The following is a 20,980-nucleotide window of genomic DNA, read 5'->3' as shown; positions in this document are numbered from 1 at the left end:
CTTACTTAAATCCCATTTGGACGTAGGCTGTGGTTTCATAGTCAGGCAAGTGCTCAAGGTGTGTTCTTGCTCACCGCGTCTAGCTCTGTATTGAAGTGTAGATAACTTGGACCCATTTCTGCTGTGATCATTCAACCATCAGATATTCACTGGGCACAACTTGTGTACTTAGCAATGTACAAGGTGCTCCAGTTAAAGTTCATTTCCTTTCGGGTTTATATTAACTATGTAGCACCTTATGGATTTTGACCATGGCTATGCACGTTGTCCATTACAGGCCAAGTTAGCAGGCTTTGTGTGTGTGTGTGTGTGTTGAGTGTGTGTGTGTGTGTCTGTGTGTTTTCTTTTTACCCTTAATTTTCATTTTTAAACCCCAGTTTGCCCAAGCTCTAAGGAAATTTCTGGAGGAACAGGAAATAACAGACCTCAAAGTGTGGACAAGCCAGTTGAAGAGGACCATACAGACTGCTGAATCTCTCGGGGTGCCCTATGAGCAGTGGAAGATTCTGAATGAGATTGATGCTGTGAGTAGGAAGCTCTGAAGGCCCAGAAAAGCCAACAAGAGTCTCGTATTCAGGCAGGAACTCTCAGAAGTCACTATTTAGACAGTTTTATCTAGGAAACTAGAACCAACAAGTAAAAACTCTGAGGAAGCTGACTCTATGGCCAGCTCGGGGGCTCAGGGAGGACAATTGCACCCCTAATCAGGGGTTTCCTGCCTGATTCAGTACCTGTGCCAATCATGGGACCCAAACCAATGTTTGAGCCAGCCTTTCTGGCACCTGGGGAAAGTAGGGCTAACAAGGACTCATTTTGTTCCTTTGTATATTTGCCTCCTGGGAAAAATAAATAGCTAACAACCCACTTCTTTGCTTTCTGCTTAGATCATTTGGTCAGCTATTCAGGAAAAGATTTTCCCAAAATTTCTCTTGGCTTTCTCTCTTCTTGAGCACAAAAATAGACATTTCTTTTTTTTTGTTTGTTTGTTTTTGTTTGTTTTTTTTTGTGAGACGGAGTATCGCTCTGTGGCCCAGGCTGGAGTACAGTGGCGCGATCTTGGCTCACTGCAACCTCTGCCTCCCGGGTTCAAGCAGTTCTCTGCCTCAGCCTCCCGAGTAGCTGGGATTATAGGCACCCGCCACCACACCTGGCTAATTTTTGTAGTTTTAGGGGAGATGGGGTTTCACCATCTTGGCCAGGCTGGTCTTGAACTCCTGACCTTGTGATCCACCCGCCTCGGCCACCCAAAGTGTTGGGATTACAGGCATGAGCCACCGCACCCGGCCGACATTTCTTTTTCTTTCCTTCCTTCTACCCTTTTATTTTTCATGCAAGGTCTCCAGTCCCTTTGGTTTCCCTCCTTCTCTGCTTCCTGTTCCTTTTAGCCTCTTGACTTTCTTGAACTGTAAGTTCCCCCGAGTAGTAGGAGAATGTGGTAGCTTGAGCTAGAGAAGTTGCCTCCTTCCTGCAGTGGTCCTCACCTGGTGAGTCACACACACTCTGTGACACTCTGGTCACAGGCAGCTGCAATACATGAAAGGACCCAGCACAGTGCCTGGCATGTACTAAGAAACTAGCATTCTTCGATGTCATCTTCCTTATTTGTAATGGGGCAGGTGTGGTACAGTCTATCTCTTCAAGCCAGCTTCAAGTGGCTTTTTGCAGGGTGTGTGTGAAGAGATGACCTATGCAGAGATTGAGAAACGGTACCCAGAAGAGTTTGCACTTCGAGATCAAGAGAAGTATCTGTATCGATATCCTGGTGGGGAGGTAAGACGCCCCTGTCATATAAAGTGACTGCCTAGACCCTTGCTGAGGGTTTAGCTTTAATTTGCGGGAAGGATTGAATGTGATTTGGAGGGTCTAGGCATCATTTATCTTCCTTACATTGGGTCATTTTGGTTTCATTCAGCTTAGACAATCGAATGCCTCATTAATTGTTAAGATTCCCAGGGATAAGGGTGACAAGGCATCGTCTGTTCAGTATGTTTTAGAATCAACACAATCATTTTTACTTCTTTTTTTCCTTGTACTCTCTCAATCCCACCCCCACATAAGTAAGTGGAGTCACCAAGTAAATATATGGGATAGGAATTATTTCCCTATCATCTTGAGTGTTTTAGGCTATTTCCTTGTCTAAGTGGCTTCCATACTCTAGGGATGTGGGAGGCAAAAGTAAATAAAACTGAATGGCAGAGGTACAGGAAACCCCTAGTTGTCTCTTGTTGTCTCACTGCCTGTATTAATCTGTGGGAAGAAAAAACACATATACACAGGTTGAAGTCACACTTCCTCTTCTTAACCTGTAGTTTTCTTGGTCTAAATATTGCTTTTGAAAGATCTGAGTTTTCTCAAGAAATACCAGGGCTGGGGGCAGTTAGCAGGTGATATAAACTCACTGAGCCTCCAGGAGGAAATACAGCTGAGAAAGAAGAAGTGGCCCTTAGTCTCCAAGGTCCAGCCACTGACTTGGCTGCCAGCTTGCACCTGGGCTCCTGCCAGCCTGCCCCATTTCCCTCCACAGTCATACCAGGACCTGGTGCAGCGGCTGGAGCCTGTCATCATGGAGCTGGAACGTCAGGGCAATGTCCTCGTCATCTCCCACCAGGCTGTCATGCGCTGTCTCCTGGCCTACTTCTTGGATAAGGGTGCAGGTGCCTTTGAGGGAGGGGCTGGGAGACACGTCCAGCGGGAGAGGGCTGGACTTGCAGTGGCACCAGGATTCCTGGGAAACAGACCTCCCTGTCTCCGCTCAAATTAGAGTACTTTCTCCAGACAGCAGTGTGGGGCTCCCAGCAGCCACTGAGTCAATGACTTGCTGAGTTCACTCTGTGGCTACGAAAGCTTCCAATGGAGAGTGGCTACTGCTGGTGCTCCTTGATCCTGCCTGGCTCAAGGGCCAGTGTCACGCTGACACTCCTGGCAGCATCAGGACAGTGGTTGAATATTCCCAGCCTGCCACGCTGCCTACTAGGAGGGTGGTATTTTAGGAGCAGCAGTTGTTTCTGGGTAAGGGCAGTAAGAAGGTGCCGTTGCCTTCTTCCATACTTCCCTTCCCGATCTTCAGGAGCTCCTGGGAAACCTGCATTGTGGACGCTGAGCGTAGCATCCTGAGCTGCTGGGAAGCTGTTGTGGTCAGACCTTATTGGCCTTTGCTGTACCCACGTGACCCCCTTCCATTGGGCTCTCTGGCTACAGTACTTCTTCCTGTTTTTGCCTGCATGGAAGGATCTAAGATGGCCTTATTTCCTTCCTTGGCCACTGAGAAGTTGGGTGGCTTTGTGGTCTGGGGTTTAAGGGAGCAGTTGTACAACTCTAAGAGGTGGTCAGAGTAAGGGAAACTCATTATGAGTTCTGTAGATTCTTTCTTCCCCTAACTTGACCTTACTCCATAATACTAAGAGACTTCCCTCACCTGGTCTTTCTGTTTTCAGATGAGCTGCCATACTTGAGATGCCCTCTCCATACCATCTTCAAACTTACTCCTGTGGCCTACGGTAACTATGCACATAGGGGCTGGTGGGAGCTGGGAATTGAGGAAGGTCAGAATTTTCTCTGAAGTTTGTCTAGAGTTCAGCTTCATTATCTCTGTATACCAGGGAAGCTCCATCAGTGCCTTCTGTTTTGAAAGGGATGTATGCATGACTGTGTGTATTGCAGAATGTGTACATTCCTTTGTGGTATACTTTCCCATAACTAAGGAATTTTCCATTGAACCTTTTTCTTTAAGTCCTCTCTTTCCTCTGTTTTCTCAGGGTGCAAAGTGGAAACAATTAAACTTAACGTGGAGGCTGTGAACACGCACCGTGACAAGCCAACTGTAAGTATTTTCCCATGAAGAACACGCCAGTTTCCTTGCCACCTTGAGTCTTTGAAGCTTTGACATCAAGAGTCTGGGGTTTCTTTTATGTACAAAAGGGAAACAGATTCAGAACTTATGTCCAACGTAGTTTGCTACATCTGAAACTGATGTTGGAATTATTATTTTTTTTAAATTAGTACCACTTTCATGAGTCTTAACCTTGAATGTTGGCTCCTGGAAATTCAATGAAATACGGGAAGTGTTTGGCTGAAGTGAAATGCAAGTTACTACCCCCCTCCAACCCCAAGTGTCCCTTTAGAAAGCAGAGTCCACGGGAGCCTATAAGGTGGGGGTCAAGAGGTGCAGGTTCATTCCTAGGTCTGTCCCTGGTAATCTGTGTGGTTTTCAATAAGCCCCTTCCTTTCTTTGGGTCTTTTTCCTGCTTTGGAATGTTATGCTCAAGGAGCTTCTCCCTTTTAGCTCCCTGATGCTAGGAGGCCAGGCCATGGGCCGTGCCCTGTGAGGGACCCTGTGTGCAGAGGAGCAGGAGTGAGGGAAGCTGTTGTGGTTACAAGCGCATTATTAACCTGTATGAGTGAGCTTTTGGCTTGGCTTTCATTTGTGTGGTGTCACTCCATTTCCAATCAGAACAACTTCCCCAAGAACCAAACCCCTGTAAGGATGAGAAGGAACAGCTTTACGCCTCTGTCCAGTTCGAATACAATAAGGCGTCCAAGAAATTACAGTGTTGGGAGCCGGCCCCTCAAGCCCCTCAGCCCTCTCCGTGCCCAGGACATGCAAGAAGGGGCCGACTAGCCGAAGACCCAAGTCAGCATTCCGGTGGTGTAACTGTGTGTTTCCCTCCAGCCCTGGCCTCCTGCCCTTGTCACTAATCACCAAGGAGTCATTAACTTCCTCCCTCTACCCCCACCCCTGACACTTCACCATTAATCTTAACACAGAACACGAGGTTATGTGTTTATAGGACAACTTAAGCTGTTCTTCAGTTTGAAACATCTTTTCACCCAGGGGCAAGTTAGCAAATTGAGTCTTTTAGGACAGATTCTCAGATGGGGTGATCTGGAGGAGGAAGAAAAAGATACACTCCCTTGGGGCTGAGCATGCTCCACACTCTTGGATCTTCTCTCTGTTCCCTGGTGTCTTCAGTAATGTCCTCGTGTTGGTGAAGTGTTGGGGGATGGAGGGCATGTGAGCAGTCGGGGGACAAAAAGTCTATTTTTTCCTTCACTTTCGTCTCTTCAATGTGTGTTTTCCTCACTCTTACTTGACTGCTTTCTTCCCCCACTTTCATGTCCCCTCTGGATTGTCTGGTGTAATGCATGGCATTGTGGTGTCTGTCTAGGAAGGAAGGGGTGATTGGCAAGAGACAAGTCTGGCCCAGTTGATGCTTTCTGCAGTGGGTCTAAATGGATCTGGACTGGAGGAGTCTTTCCTTTCCTTTCTCCCTTCCTCTCCAGCCAGGTCCTGCAAGGGCCAGCCCAGGCTACAGAACATCCACAGAATATCCTGGAGCTTGCAAGCAGACATAGGGTGAGAGTTCTTGCCTCCTTTCATGAGAAACAGTCCTAAGTCTTCGATGCCCTGGGGGAATCTGGCTCTGAGCATGTGGGAAATGTCTTGGTTTTTATTTTTAATTTAGAGTCAGGCCCGGGTCTTTTGAGGTCTGCAGAGTGGGGTTTAGGAGAGTAGGGTGGGCTCTAGCTCTTGCAGGGCTCTTAGAGAGCAGTCCTATCTTTTCTCCCATGGCTCTCAGGTTCTTTGCCAATCACAGCAACTTTTCCTGCCAAAGCCAGTATCCTCTGGGGCTGTTTAGAAGGGCAGTTAGATTCAAGAGTCACCACTGATGTTTGAGTTGCTCAAGGCAAGAAGCAGAGAAGAGTTCACTAAAACTGCTTATTTTTGAATAGTTTCAGCACACTCTCCTTAAGAAGAAAGAAACATCAAAACAAAATAGTTTTTACATGAGCATTTTTTTTCCCAAATGTGGGAAAGCTTGATGATGAATTTAGTCTCTCTCATTGGAGTATTCTTTTGTTCATAAGGAGAAACTATCTCATCTTGATGTCCAGAGAAGTCCTTGGAACCCTGTGGGATCTAGCTCATAACTGTTTGTATTTCTCTATTCACTTCTGTCATTTCATTTTCTTTGTAGGGTTAAACAGAAAATCTTTAGGGAAGAAATTCTTAGCCCCTTGATGACCATGGTGGCTTATTCTCTTTCTCAATTTTGCAGGCAAAATGTATGAATATATGTATGTTTTTCTGAGAGGCAAGTTGAGGGTTCTCATGGGATTTTAAAAAGAGATAGGTGACTCCCCACCTTAAAGTTATCCACTTGTCTTTTAGAGGTACCCAGTAAGAAGGAGTTAGCTATTTTCCAAGGGCGTTTTCATTTGGTAATGGAAGACTTTTTGCCGTGGTTCTCATCCAGGAGTATTCCTTAGAATCCCATTTAGAATTGTTGAATCATAAACATGCCTGTGTCCACCTTACGCTTAATACTGACTCAGAATCTCTGGGATCTGGGTCTGGACATGCATGTATTTAAGTAGCTTCCCGGATGATTCTGATTCATAGCCCTGGTTAAGAACTCCACCTTAGGAAGTTAGGTGGAAAAATACTGGATAGTAGTTCCTCAGACAAAAGTGCCAGCCTAGGAATTCTGAATTCCTCATAGTCCTGAAAGGACAGTTCTTTGGGTTTGATGTTTGAGCAGATCATAGTGTTAAATGATATAACCCCCTGGAAGGCAGGCTGCTGTGTTTTAGAGGGTTAATCTAGGTTCTAGTCCCATGTTTAACCCTTTACATTGCTGAGTGATGTGGAACAAATCACTGAATTAAATAATTGTCTCTAGATAGCAACTGGGGATTTTAAAGCACCCTGGAGAGAGGTGCAGACCCTGCAGGATGATAAAGATTGTCATCACTGGCAACTGACTCCTGACCCCGAGTCCTTTACTCATATGTCCCAAGTAGGATACCATAGCCAGCTTCTAAAGGTTGCTTACCTAGATTCTTCTCAAAATTGTGTCCAAGATGTTAAGTAACCTGCTATTCCTGTTTAGTGGTTACATAACATGTACTTAGTGTCTTTGTGGCGCTTTGGGCTGGTGGGGGCAGGGATAGGGGAAAGATACACAGAAGTGGAAGAAAAGGTCCTTGCCTAGAGGAAGGTTATTTTAAGAGACAGGACATGTAATTTGTAACAAATGGACATTTGCAATATAGCAACAGTCTGAGTCTAGAAGTGTTCACCATCACATCGCTTCTCCCGACTTTTCTGTTGTCCTATGGCTATGAGACTACAAGGATTGGGGGATGGGGATGCCCCCACCACCACCGACGTGAGGATGAGATATGGTTGGGGAGGCGTGTTTGGCACTGTTACAAGGTTGCATTGTCTACATTTGCTTGGACGGTGGCATCTGTAGCCCAAATGGGCGTTCAGTCTTTTCTTCTGCTGTGAGGTGAGAGTAATTGAGAACTAATGAATGGGAAGAGGGAACACTTTGATCCACAGACTTTGGATTAACACTGTACCTACTCTTAGCAAAAGGGGACTTCTCTAACAAGCTAGCATTGTGTTAACCTGCCATTAACCCCAGCGTTACAGACAGGTCACTGGGATGTTCATTCTGGCTCTCAGCCTGCTGTTATTTCCCCACTCTCCCCCGTGCTAGTTTGCTTTCTCCAGAAGAGGAGCTGAGGTGGTCTTATCCTCAGATAGGACATGAGAAATAGGAATTTGGCAAGCAAGGGCTTCAGCATCCTTTAGTTTCTAAAGCAAGACCCCTTCAGAGAAGTCCAGCAGGAAGAAGCCAGGAGAATGTAGGATGGAAAAGAGCTCTTACTCCAAATTTTAGAGAAGTTTCATCTCTGCTTCTCATCTTTTCTCTCCTGCTCTTCCTACTTGAATGCATGTTGGTAGTCTGTGTACATTACTATGATTGTGTCTATCACAAGTCCTACAAAATAAAAATGGACTTAAAAGTACTGTCTGCTGAGGCTATAAGTTTTGTTTTGTGAGAAATAGGTAAAGACATTAGCATTTAATCTACTGGAATAAGCTGGTTGCTGTGGCTTATACCTGTAGTCCCAGATACTTGCGAGGCTGAGGCAGGAGAATCACTTGAGACCAGCCTGGGCAATATAGTGAGACCTCACCTCTAAAAAAATTTTTTTTAAATTTACTTGTCTAAAGTGGGGAAACGGAAATTATTCTGTTTTCTTATTCTTGCTTCAACTCTATGACAGATTTGAAAGAGAATTCTAAAGCAGATTTAGAGAACCTGCTTCTCTTCTTATCTCCTAATCCCTAAATTGGAATTTAACTCTTATCTGTATTGTTGTTTTGTTTTGGTAAAGGGATGATTTTTACATTGAGTTGTAAAGTAGAATAAGAAAAGCTTCTAAAAACTTGCATTGTGCTAGGGATCTGCCCTATATCTTTGCCTCTGGTGTTTTGTTGTTGTTATTGTTTGTTTGTTTCCGAAGAAGTTGGAGTTAAGGACACAATATATTTGTACCCCTAGACTGAATGGGTGAGTATTCCATATGAGGATCTGGGTAATCCTCCTTGCAACCCACATTTGGTCTTCAGAGACACTGGCATTTTGAAGAAACATATGATATAGCTGTTTGGAAATAAATTCATCTATGTTACTTTTTTTTTTTTTTTTTTTTTTTTTTTGCGAGTCGGAGATCTTAATTGACAGAAACTCATTGGTGGTTGGAGTGGCCAATGGGCAAGGGAAAAAGTATCCAGTAATCAGAAGAATTGTATCTGGGTTATGTAATCTTATGCACATTCCATTGTCTTTGCCAAGCCCAGAAGCCATGTTGTGTTCACTGTTAAGAAATTTGATAGATTTACCCAGCTTTTCTATGTATTTTGACTTATCGAAAATATGTAACAACTGAGTCAGGTTGCAACACTGGTGGGGTAGAATTGACTTTCCCTGAAGGTGACACAGATATCAGAAGCGTGTCCAGGGATTTAATTTAGACCCATACTGTCCAGGAGACTGTCTCTAGTTGGATCTCTGTGCTGACTGACTGACAGACAGACGTTAGTGTCTGTGTGCTGACTGACAGACTCTAGTAGAGTCTATATGTTGACCAACTGATAGACTAGTAGTGTCTGTGTATTGACTGACTGACAGACTCTAGTAGTGTCTGTGTATTGACTGACTAACAGACTCTAGTAGTATCTGTGTGCTGACTGATAGACTAGTAAAATCTGGGAGTTGCCTAACGGTCTAGGGTCTGTAAGCTGACAGTCTGCCTGCTTTCTGATTGTACCCATTGAAGTGTATGTACATTATGGTAATTCTCTGTCTATTAAATGTGTCTAACAAAGAAAGGAATTAAGCACTCTACATGTTTTCTTTATAGGGGAGTTCTGTACACTATGATTTTAAATAGGTATTTCTTATATAGTAGTGGCCAAATTCTCATTATTTTGTACAAGATAAAGGTTATACATCATTTTTATGGTATTTTGTGAACTCAGCTAAGGGAATGCCTATTCAGAGCCTGGAGTTGTTACCTTTACTTGAAGTCACCTCATCCAGTCCCCTGCTTTAGGGCAGGACTTCAGTTCCGCTGTTCGTTTCTGAAGCTTCTGTGTCCCCAGCTTACCCTGTTCTGGAATGTTGTATTCCACTGGACAGGGCTGCTATTTTTAGTCAGCCATGCATTTGGATTTTACGCTTAATCTAGTAAGTAAAAACGAGAAGGAAATTTGGCATTTAAAAATTGATTTTAAGGGTTGGCAAAAGTATTCTTTCCAGTAAGCCTTTCACTGGATATCTGTGACCAATGTTTACCTACACAATGTTTTTGTATCTGAATTGCTTATGTACGTTTTTTATTATGTTGACCTAACAAGAAGATCAACTTATGCTGGTATGGTGATGGTTTTGCTATGGCAAAAGCAAAGGGCTGATCATACATGGTGCCCTTTGGGAAGGGGGATGGTGTGGGGCTGAGCACCTCTGGGTTGAATGGGAATGGGTCAGGTTGGGAAGCCTAGGAATAGAGTTCTACTGCAGATTTCCTAGGCACTGCTCTGTTGAAATAGGAACATAAGTCTTTAGCAACATTCTGATTTAATTGGGTGGCATTGATAGCAAAGTATGCCACTCAGATCCATTTAAAGTGTGCATAACTGTATTTGAAATGTGTTTTTGTGTGTGTGTGTGTAGAATGGGTAAATAAAATTGTTGAGTAACTTCAACCTATCAGAAGGCTTCTGGGTTTTTTGTTTAGTATTTTCAGTTGTGTTTCCCGTTCCTTCCCCACCCCTAAAACTTTGCCTCATGCTGCACAAGGATTCAGATTCAGACAAGCCAACAGAAGTTCGCGCTGTAATTGCAGACCATGGTGTAGCCATGGCTCTCTTCTGCCACCTTCTGGGAAAAATAGGAAGAACATTATGGAAAGCACATGAACTTCAACAGTTGTGTGTACCTGTTGGCACTTATATATAAGAATTAAGAAGCAATTACATTTCACTGCACTGTGCAGTAATTCCCATTAGCAACATGTAACTCATATTATCTATTATAAAGAAAACTTTTGGAGATTTTTTAGCACTTAGTGGACTGCTGTTCCTAAAATGTGATTTGCCCATTTCTGAAGAGATTATGGTCCAGGGTATAAAACAGCATTTAATTTTTTTTGAGACAGGAAATACAGATGGGATTGTTTTACCATTCTCATGCCTTATTCCTTGTTACCTTAACAAAGAGCAGAAGCTCATTAGAAATGCAGAATCCCAGGCCCCATCCCAGACCTCCGGAGTCAGAATCCTCATTTTACCAGGACCACCAGGGGATTCATATGCACATTTAACATTTGGGAAGCACTGTTCTAGGGGAAAAATTTCCCACGAGGTAAAATGTTAGATGCCGGTTAATGGGAAGAAGTTGATCTGCTCTGATGACTGGTTTCAGAATGGACTCGTATAACTAAAATAGTAGGGACCCCCCTCAGAAGCCGAGTAGCCCCTGACTACAGTGTCACTTTATTGGCATGGTCTTTTGGCTGACATAGCCTACACAATCTCCTTCTACCCGAGGGATCCTGACGGCTCCTGCTTCATATCTTGGGTACGTAGCTTATGGTCCAGGTCTGAAAGGAGTGCCTGGTCCAATATGGTCATGAGGTCAGCTCCTCAGGGAAAGAAGACCATGACTACGCCATTCGAGTAGTCAAGGTGTGTGTGTAGGCACGCCAGTGTGTTCATGCATGTGTATGGATGTGGGGATGGGGAGGTTGAGGGAGGAGGGAAGGTAGGGGAAGGATTCTGTTCTACTTTTATGTTCACTGCTTGGCGGTGCTGTAATAGCTTTGTGTCTCTTCCTCTCTGGCTTGTAGGCAGCAGAGACCACACTGGCTGTGCGCAGACGCCCCTCTGCAGCGTCCCTCATGTTGCCTTGCTAATGATGTGGATGTTCAGGCCTCACCTCTCCAAACGACTGGGATCTAATGAAAAGCTTGGGATGTCAGCTCCACAGAGGCGAGAACAGGAAGTTAGGTGGGAGCTGGACTTTGGGGGCCACCAAAACGAGGCCTGGAGAAATGTCACCATATTTCCTCCCCTCCTGCCTAATGGGAATATCAGTTACACTGAAAAATTTAACTTCCCTGTGCCTCAAAACATTTAGCAACCTGAACCAGTGACTTTTTGTCATCTCTTTGTTGGGTTTGGTCCAAGTTGGTCAATCTCATTCTGTATAGACATTTAACATCCTACCTGTGACTGTCTGCATCCTTTGCTGGCTCTTTTTTGCCCAAAGTGCAAATGTACTTCTTCAGATTTACTTTTCAAGTGAGAAGGTAAGAGCTGGTCTCTGCCACTGTTCCAGGCGAGCAGACTAGAGTCTAATATACATATGCTAGCAGTTACCATCTGCCACATTGGAAGCAAGAGACAAATCACCAGGTGAATGGAGGGTCTTCTGAGAAATTCAGTCCCTAAAACATCTCTTCTGTTTTGATAGAAGAACAGTGTCAGTAGCAACCTTTTCATTTAGAGAAGTTTTTCTTGTTCCAGGCTCTTCAGGACAGGATCTGACTGCAAGACTCCCCAAAATGGGTACCCATCTTCTAAGTTCCCTTTTGTAGCTACTGTACTTTTGATTTCATGCATGTGCCTCTCATGCATCAAGATGGGGCTGATGCGGTTCTCCCGGGTGGTTGGGAATGTGGGCTAGAGAGAAAAGTAGAGTGCCATTTATATCACGTGAGTAAGTCAAGAAAGCTCCTTGAGAATCAGCCTGATCAGGGAGTGTTTTGGCTTCGGAACAGGTGGAAGGAGACATGCCCCTCTGTGGGGTCTGTCACCATGATACAGTCCTTGAGAGAGCTGTGGCTGTGACTTGGAGGGCAGTAGTCTCCTGATACCTGCCTCTTGGCCACTGGTCACTATTGTGGTCACTGGTCTCTCATATAAAAGTGAGGGTGGCGGGGTCATGGACCAGCACCTCAGTGCATTAGTCATTCGCTTTTCCTTACAGACAAATCAGATAACTTTTCCCCAGTGATTGTCAAATGTATGAATGTATCTCTGTAAATGTGGTTTTGACATGTCACTGTTACTGAAGGAGAGTATGGAATCCCCCACAGGATATTGTATCTTGCAAGGAAAGTCTATTTTTTTAAAGAATAGTATGTTTTTAGCTTTACTTTTCTTTCTTTTCCTTTTCACTCAAATGCTCACTTGCTGGGCAAAAGCGTGAGTAGCAAGAAAAGTAACGAAATGTAGCTTTTCTCAAATGGTTCTTTTATACTGTGGATGATACAGGACTCTGTTACCTAAGATATGATGAGCTGGGCTGCAGGCGGTTCAGCATCCAGCAACTAGGAGCTGCTTTTCTACATACAAAGCTGCCTTCAGGAAGGCTCCTTACCCTGTAGCAGATGATTTTCATCTGGCTGCCTACCGCATGCTGTACTATAATGATTTGGTTGTGATATGGATTTCTCTCTGCATCAAAAACTGTCTTTTGATGATCAGACAATGTTTATATTTAGTTATTTATTCTATCCATGTAAGGCATTTTTGAGTTTTCATGTCACTGTTTGCATGTATTTAATCAGAATGTAATATAATTTATGTTGTCAGGTTTTTTGTTTGTTTGTTTTTGTAGAAATTTAGGTAGTTAGAGCTTTTAAGTGTAATGTCATATTAACTTAAGTTAAATTTCCAGAATGTAGATATCTGTCTTCTGTAAAAGGAAAATAACGATGTTAAGGGGCAGTGAATTTTTTTTGAATACTTTGTTTCTCATTGATTTTTATTGTAAGTGTAAACCAAGAGATGCATTTCTCTGGAGAAATGTTTATCTCCTGGATTAATAAAATCATGCTAAAATATGTGAGTAATATGTATTGCTTTTGTAATAAGAAAATACAATAAAATTATTTTTAATTAAAAATGCAATTAATTTTTAAGGTAACACATGAAAAGATAACATTTGGTACATTATACGTATGTAAAATATTAATAACATTGTCTAAAATGTGTTTGAAACTAGCTTCTTTAAGATGATTTTCAAATTATCAGATTATATGTATATTTCCAACTAGTGATTTTAACCAGTTCAAGTTCCACCAGCATTTCAAAATGATATCAGTAAGAATGTGACTACCATGCATTATTGACATCCTAGAGTTTCATTTATTTATTTAACAAATATTTAGCGACTACCTGTTAGTTGCCAGGCAGTGACTAAAACAAAGTCCCTGACCTTTGTGTAGAGTTTATTACTGGAAAGGAAAGGTTAACAGCAGGTTTGTAACCTAGCCTATCTCTTTCTACTGGGGATTCTTTCCCCCTCATGAATGACCTTGACCAAATAATGTTGGATAATGGTTACATAAATGTATATGATAAAGTAACGGAACACTCTTTTGGGGTCAGTAGCAATAGAGATAAAATGAAATGTTCATAATAACAACAGAGGATTTCCAAATTCTTTAAGTTCAAGGGTTCTTCTAATAGAATGAAAATGACTTATGAATTCTCCAATTTGAAAACAAGTGAGAGACAGTGGTTATATGTACTGATGAATACATTGAGCTTTAATAATCTAGCTGGTGGACTGACAGTAATGAGGATGTGGTGTCAAGGTTTAATTTCCTTGGAAATATCTCCAGGCACTTCTGCAAGTGTTCGCTAATTCAGCCATCAAGCCATCATTTGTAAAAGGCTGGGGTGTCTGGAATGATTCTCTGGGTTTCACAGACAGGTAAATGAGCACCATTACTGAGTGACACACCTAAACACTGTCGTGATTTTTATAAAGCCAATAATATCTCAGAACAAGGTAAATGTTAAGACCCAACAGACACATGCCACACTGTTTTAAAATGTTGCTGGAAACTTAGCAAAGATACCAGCATTAGAAAATGATTACTCAGCGAGTACTTCAGTGTTGGATGATGGTCATTATTTGCCTTTCTCCTGTATGTTTCATTATTACACCATTTCTTAAACCTCTCCAGGGTCTTCACTTAGGACTCACTGTGAGAAGCATCAACCTTCAGGTTCACTAGCTTGCCCTGGCTATTTATTTTTTATTTTTGTAGAGATAGGGTCTCACTATGTTGCCCAAGCTGGTTTTGAACTCGGCAGGAGGTGATGAGCCCATGGGCACTTCTGTGGCAGTCTGACAGTGGCCCATCACCAAGGTTTATGGTCTCTAGAAGTATTTTGCACCATCTAAACTTCATTCATTCTCTTGAACTCATTTGAGAATTTGACATGCTAAGGACTCTCTACCCAGAAAAAGGTTGACACATAGGTTTTCCATACAGTTTAGGTAGGTCATGACCTGAAACCCATTCTTGGACCTCAGGGTAGGAAACAGGAGCTACGTAATACTGTCTGTACTCTCTTGTCCATTTCTCTCCTTTAACATGTAAAAGAAAAAATAATACAGTGACATGCATTTGATACTATTTAAGCAGAGGAGGGGAATATATGATGTACTGGAATTTTTTTACTGCACACTGGGATATTTAAGAACGTGGTTTTTAATGACATAGCATATTGTAATCATGGAGAGTAGTATTTTCTTTCTCTTAAAAACATCAAAGCACGGTCTTTCTTCTTTTATTCTCATCAAGCCAATGTCAGCTGCATTCCTTCAGCCCTTTACAGGCAGAACAACTACTCTTCTGAATTCCCAAAGGCATTTAAATGCCTTTTTGGTTGTATGCAACACTCTACCTGTGAAAATCAGATTAGATTCTATAGGAGAGTTTCTCTGCAATTAAGCAAAATAATTTCAGAAGCATAGGAACACTTGGGAAGCAGCGTTGCAACTCTCATGGGGTCTATTCTCAACAAGTTTAATGCCCTTCACTGAACATCCAGCCTACTTTCAGAGAATAACTTGTTTATCCATTTGGGTTTCCTTCATTACTGATATGTTTGCCTCATCATTGACATTCAGTTTTCACTTCCTAGGTTCTCTCCTCTTTCATCCATTGTCTTTGTAGAATTTATGGATGGGAAGGGAAACTGTGTCAGAGTATGCTTTAATAAAGTCTGTTAAATATTCTTTTCTGAATTTAAATTCCTGAGTCATTTCCAGTAAATCTAAAATAACATCTCCATGGGCACATTGGTTCAGGCTGGTAATCTCAGCTCTTTGGGAGGCTGAAGCAGGAGGATTACCTGAGGCTATGGGTTCAAAACCAGCTTGGGCAATGTAGTGAGACCCCATCTCTACAAAAATAAAAAATAAATCAGCCGGGAATGGTGGTGCGCCTGTAGTCCTACCTACTCGGGAGGCTGAAGCAGGAGAATTGATTGAGCCTGGGAGTTTGACGCTGCAGTGAGCTATGATCATGCTACTGCACTCCAGCCTGGATGACAGAGTAAGACTCTCTCTCTCTCTCTTTCTGTCTCTCGCTCAAAAAGAACAATGTGTTGGATTCTACTTCATAGAGGAAGGTGGCTACTCCAGTTGCAGAAAACATGTTTACGCTCTGGCCAGCAGGAAGGAAGAAGGCAACAGGACATACCAGCTTCTTTTAAGGATATTTCCCTTCTCATGTAACCCATAAATATATACACCTACTGTAAAGTTAAAAATTAAAACAAGTATATTTCCTAGATTTTGCAAACACACTTATGCTTATATCTCATTGGCCAAAACATAGTCAAGTGGCTACATACAGCTTTCATGCAGGCTGGAATATTTTTATTCCAAGTGGCTTTGTGCCAGCTATAATTAGGGTTTAGTTACCAAAGAAGAGTTCAGTAGCTATTGAAGAAGAAGTAGCAATCTGCCTTAGTAGGTAATTGAAACACTGTAGCAGGTCTGAAGGGCTATAACAAGGTGAGCAGTAGCCTTCGAGGAGTTAGGCTGCCATTACTTTGTAAGAGAGGAAAAAACTATTTTTCCTTCTACCCTCCTAGGTTCTCTGCCTGGGACCTTGTAAATTAAACTGACAAAACAGGTTGACAAGAGAAACCCAAACAATTTATTAATGTGTGCAGCACACCCCACGTGGGAGGAACCTCATGATGAGTAACTCACAGGGGAGTTAGAGCTTAGATTTATATAGCATCTTAACAAAAGAGCAATAACTTTGTAGAGAAGTGACAAGACAAAGGAAAAGAATGTTGAGTTTCTAGGGCTGCAAATTTTGAGAAGGCAAATACCTGAAAGAAACTAATGGAGAAGGTTTGTGTAGGTCTGTCTTGACACTGCCTTCTTTATGGACATAAAGCTCCCTCGGGAAAAGGGACTTACAGCAGTCCTCATTCCTCCGAAGTTTCTGCTTATAGTCATCTAAGAGAGACTCCAGGAAGGCTTCTTTCTGCTTCCATTGCATCTCATTTGCCTGCAGTTCAAAATAATCTTTATGCCAAAGAGGCATATTTTAAGGTGACTTATTCTTGTCCCCTAAAACTTAGAGTAACTGCATCAACTCTGATCTTCCCACAGTGCAGGTCCATCTAAACTCATAATTAAAGCTTATTCTACAGTGTTTCATGCACAATCTGATTTTTAAAAATGCTTTTTAAAATTTATATTCTCATGGAATCTGCCTTAAGGCTAATTTTTGCAAAGCTTATAGCTTGCAGTGAATGCCAAGAATGAGTTCTCAGAAAATTCCAGCTGAGCAGGGCAGGGGGCAGCTCTTCTGAGAGAGTCCGCCCCAATATCTGCTCACCATGTATTCATTGAAAGGGCTTGTTAAACCACAAACATCCACCAGATGGCTTTTTGAGGTCGGGTTGTGAGACACCTGTGGCCTTGTAAAAGCACTCAAACCGCATTCTCAGGAGGCTGTTTTCAGCGTTCCTTATCACACACTCCACTCCTTGCCCTGTTTTCAGGGTCAAGGAATTACATTCTTATGGACAAATAACATACACACAGTGCCTCAGTATTTTTCCATGCCCCAACCTCAAATGCCTTGTACATAAGTTTGAATATGTGGCCATGCGCCCCCCACGCTTTTCTGGCCCAGGTTGTTTTGGTGAGGCATTCAAGGAACATCAACCCAACGTGTAAAAAACAATTAGAAGAGCAATTTAAATCTTTTCTGAATTCTCTTGACAAAGACCAAAGGGAATCCATTCATGACACCCTGTAGAACTTCTTAAAATAGTCTTTCCCGAATTCTCTTAAAATCTTACACACACTGCAATGTGTGTGCCCCTTTTATAACTTCCCACAACTCTTCCCCCAGATTGGGCATTGCTGACTTTTATATTTCTACTCCTCCTTCCTCACCTCCTGATCTATTCCTTTAACTATCATCTGCCCATTTCTTTGTGTTTTGTTGTTGTTGTTTGTTTTTTTGAAACAGGTTCTTGCTTTGTTGCCTACACTGGAGTGCAGTGGTGCAATTACAGCTCACTGAAGCCTTCATCTCCTGGACTCAGGTGATCCTTCTGTCTCAGCCTCCCAAGTATCTAGGACTACAGGCACATGCCACCATGCCTGTCTAATATATATATATATATATATATTTTTTTTTTTTTTTTTTTTTGTAGAGATGAGGTCTTGCTATGCTGGTCTCGAACTCCTGGGCTCAAGCCATCCACCTGCCTCGGCCTCCCAAAGTGTTGGGATTACAGGCATGAGCCACTACGCCCAGCTTGCCCATTCCATTGTAAAGCAATGAAACCAGTCTGAGAACAACAGTTTCACCTGATCTATTACCCCAGTTCTCCAGGAAACAATCTGGCATAGATCCAATTATCTTTTAATGTTCAAAGGAATAGAAGAGCCTGCAAATGCTCATTTATCAATTTACCTAATTTTGGATACACATAGTAAAATATATAAGCCTGTAATCTTTATTTACTTTTGTGGTGTAAATATTCACCCATCGGGAGCTCCAGGAGGACCCTGTCCTGGAGCTGAGGGAAAGTCCTGAAGAACATGCAGCCTCGGAAGGGGAGCAGAGGGAGGCAGGAAGGTAGTTGGGAGGAGGTGTTGGGGAGAGGAGGAGGGAGGCAGAGGGAAGAGGAGAAATTCCTCTGTCTCTGTCTCTCTCTGATTCACTCTGTCAGTGTCTCCTCTGTCTGTCTTTTGTCTCCATCTCTGTCTCTGATGCTCTTGCTGGTCCTGTGGGGAGAGAGGGCTGAGGAGGGAAGAGCAGGGTTGGGGCAGGGGGACAATGGCAGTGCCAGGTGGAGACTTGTCCTTCAGAGCTCCCAGACACCCCTTCCTAAGCATCTCTATTTCTCTGCATCTATCTCTGATTCTGCCTCTCCCCTAAAACCCACCATATTACTCTCTGTCTCTCTCTCTAGATCACTTTCTGTTTCTCTCTTTTATCTGTAATTCTAAAATCCAAAAACTTTTGAGGCAAAGTTTTCTTCTAACTCATTTGACAGAAAAAACCTGACCCGAACTTTGTGATGCTATTTATTGTCTCTATAGCGCCCACTTAGTGTGAATATTTTTGTATTTTTATATTTTATGGAGAAATATTAGTAAGACAATAGTTTAAGCGATATGGTTTCTAAAGTCCTAATAGTTCTGAATCTGAAGTAAGCCATTAAGATGAAGAATTACTTGCAATTATTTCCTGTAATACATGTTCTATTTTATGTCCATATTTATGTAGGGCTAAATTAGATTTTCCTTTTTAAAATAATTTATTGTACAAACATTCTGTATATAAATCTATAAAAGATACCGAAGAACATGCATTCCTCAACAAGTAGAACATGGGATATGTAACTAAAAATTATTCAAAGCTTAGGATTAGCAAAAAGAGATCATTGGAGCAAATGCTCAATGGATTCCTGGGCATTTTTCTAGCAAGCCCTCTGGAGATGATCAATTCACAGGAGTATGTGACTCTGATTGAATTTTTTAAAAGTTCTTTTAGAACTCTTTAAGCATAGAGGTTAATTTGCAGTAAATTTATAGGAAGGCAAATGATTCTTATCTGAGAACAATGCAAATGATTCCTGATTATAGTAGAGCAAATATGTTTTGTCCATTTTGTTTTAATTACTTTCCACCAGGTAGAAAAGCCAATTGCAAATATTACAGTTTGTTACTCTGTAGGATATTAACCAGTTTTGTACCTATTGGAAAGGTCACTTCAGAATGCTTTTGACTGACTGACTATATGCATTCCTATTCCTCAAATTCTTCTTTGAACCAGTTGTAGCATCTGAATGTTTCCTCATTAATTAATGAGTTGAATTAAATCTTTGATATATATTCATCTTATATTTACTTAAGTGTCATATTTTTAACTTTTTGAAAATCATATCTTAGAGGGTGCTTACACTATAGGAATTTGCATATTAGTTGAGAAAAGATAAGACATAAAAAATCATAAGACAGCATGTGATAAATGGCAAGTGATCATATGGATTTTGGGGGCTGTGGTAGTTTCTGGATGACTGTGTTTTTTTCATTTATTTCTGCATTACTTTCATTCATTTAACAGACAACTGCTTTGCAATATGAAGCACCGTGGAAGGGAATACAAATACAAATCAGACACAAACCCTGTCCTGGAGTTAGCAGTTTCCTGTGGGAATAAAGGGGAAGAAAAAAACACCTTTCCTCTACCATATTGTATTCAGTGGCTGGGACCTGCAAATTAGACTAAGACAGATTAACAGGAGAGAAAATTCTATTTATACATGTAACTTGAGTACATGTGGGAAAACTCAGTGATGAGTAATTCAAAAAGTTGGTTAGAATTGGGGCTTATACATCATCTTAATAGGTGAAGGTGGGGAGAAGAAAGGCACTTATAAGAAAACAGATTACTGGCCGGGTGCGGTGGCTCATGCCTATAATCCCAGCAATTTGGGAGGCCAAGGCGGGTGGATCATTTGAGGTCAGGAGTTCAAGACCAGTTTGGCCAACATGGTGAAACCCTGTCTCTACTAAAAATACACAAATTAGCCAGGCATGGTAGCGCATGCCTGTAATCTCAGCTACTTGGGAGACTGAGGCACAAGAATGGCCTGAACCCGGGAGGTGGAGGTTGCAGTGAGCCGAGATCATGCCAAGACACCATCTCAAACAAAAAAGAAAACAGATTATTTTTTGGAAAGGTAAGTGGGTTTTCAGGGGAAAAGTAGGAAATTAGAAAGTTTTGTGATAATGTTTGTGTGTATAAGTACGAGTGTTCTTCCTGTCTCCTTCAAGGCCATGAAATTTCCCTGGAGAAGGAATTTGAAATATGTTTTACTCATGCTCTCCCCTCCAGGATAGACCTACCCTGAAAAGGAATTTATGTTAACCTTATCTCCAAGGTTGCTGGCTTTGGTCAGGTAAGGAAAGCCCCCAAAAGCTCTGTTCCTTTCCATGTCACTGAATCTCAAATATCTTCAGCTTAAAAGAATCTTTGTGCCAAATATTTGGGGGTGGCATATCTTGATTCCTTTTAGGAGAAAGACATAGATTAATCATTACAAATAGTAATAATGGATGGGGAAGAGAAGAACATTTGCAACCTTACTGTGTCCTTAATGCTTTATTATTCTATTAAAACCTGAAATTTTGTAGGAATTTTACCCCAGTTTCATAATTAGGGCACAGAGAACCAACCAAGTGTTATAGTAGTCACAAGCAAGATGATACGGGAGCCCTCAAAACAGTTTTTCATGCCTTAATTCCTGAGACCAAAGGATTCCCCTCAC

At 42.0% G+C, this 20,980-nt stretch overlaps 1 protein-coding gene across 7 annotated transcripts in view; it reads left to right on the top strand.

The window, feature by feature from the left end:
- PFKFB2 (6-phosphofructo-2-kinase/fructose-2,6-biphosphatase 2) overlaps nucleotides 1–11,504 on the top strand; it is a 44,920-nt gene extending 33,416 nt beyond the window's left edge. For 5 of the 7 annotated variants that reach the window (XM_058430710.1, XM_058430709.1, XM_058430711.1 and 2 more), the window contains 6 exons: nucleotides 378–524; nucleotides 1,666–1,770; nucleotides 2,525–2,654; nucleotides 3,435–3,497; nucleotides 3,756–3,820; nucleotides 4,451–5,268. In XM_058430710.1, the coding sequence (XP_058286693.1) occupies nucleotides 378–524; nucleotides 1,666–1,770; nucleotides 2,525–2,654; nucleotides 3,435–3,497; nucleotides 3,756–3,820; nucleotides 4,451–4,618 (678 nt within the window). In that variant the 3' untranslated portion in view covers nucleotides 4,619–5,268. Of the gene's footprint in view, nucleotides 1–377; nucleotides 525–1,665; nucleotides 1,771–2,524; nucleotides 2,655–3,434; nucleotides 3,498–3,755; nucleotides 3,821–4,450; nucleotides 5,354–11,205 lie in introns of those variants that run through there. The other 2 variants (XR_004245086.1, XM_032137085.2) reach the window with 2 other exon arrangements.
- Nucleotides 11,505–20,980: the final 9,476 nt, after the last annotated feature.

Source organism: Hylobates moloch, unplaced genomic scaffold (assembly GCF_009828535.3).
Source record: "Hylobates moloch isolate HMO894 unplaced genomic scaffold, HMol_V3 SCAFFOLD_18, whole genome shotgun sequence".
NCBI lineage: Eukaryota > Metazoa > Chordata > Mammalia > Primates > Hylobatidae > Hylobates > Hylobates moloch.
Note: the sequence above shows the minus strand (reverse complement) of the source record. Positions and strands in the feature narration are given on the sequence as shown.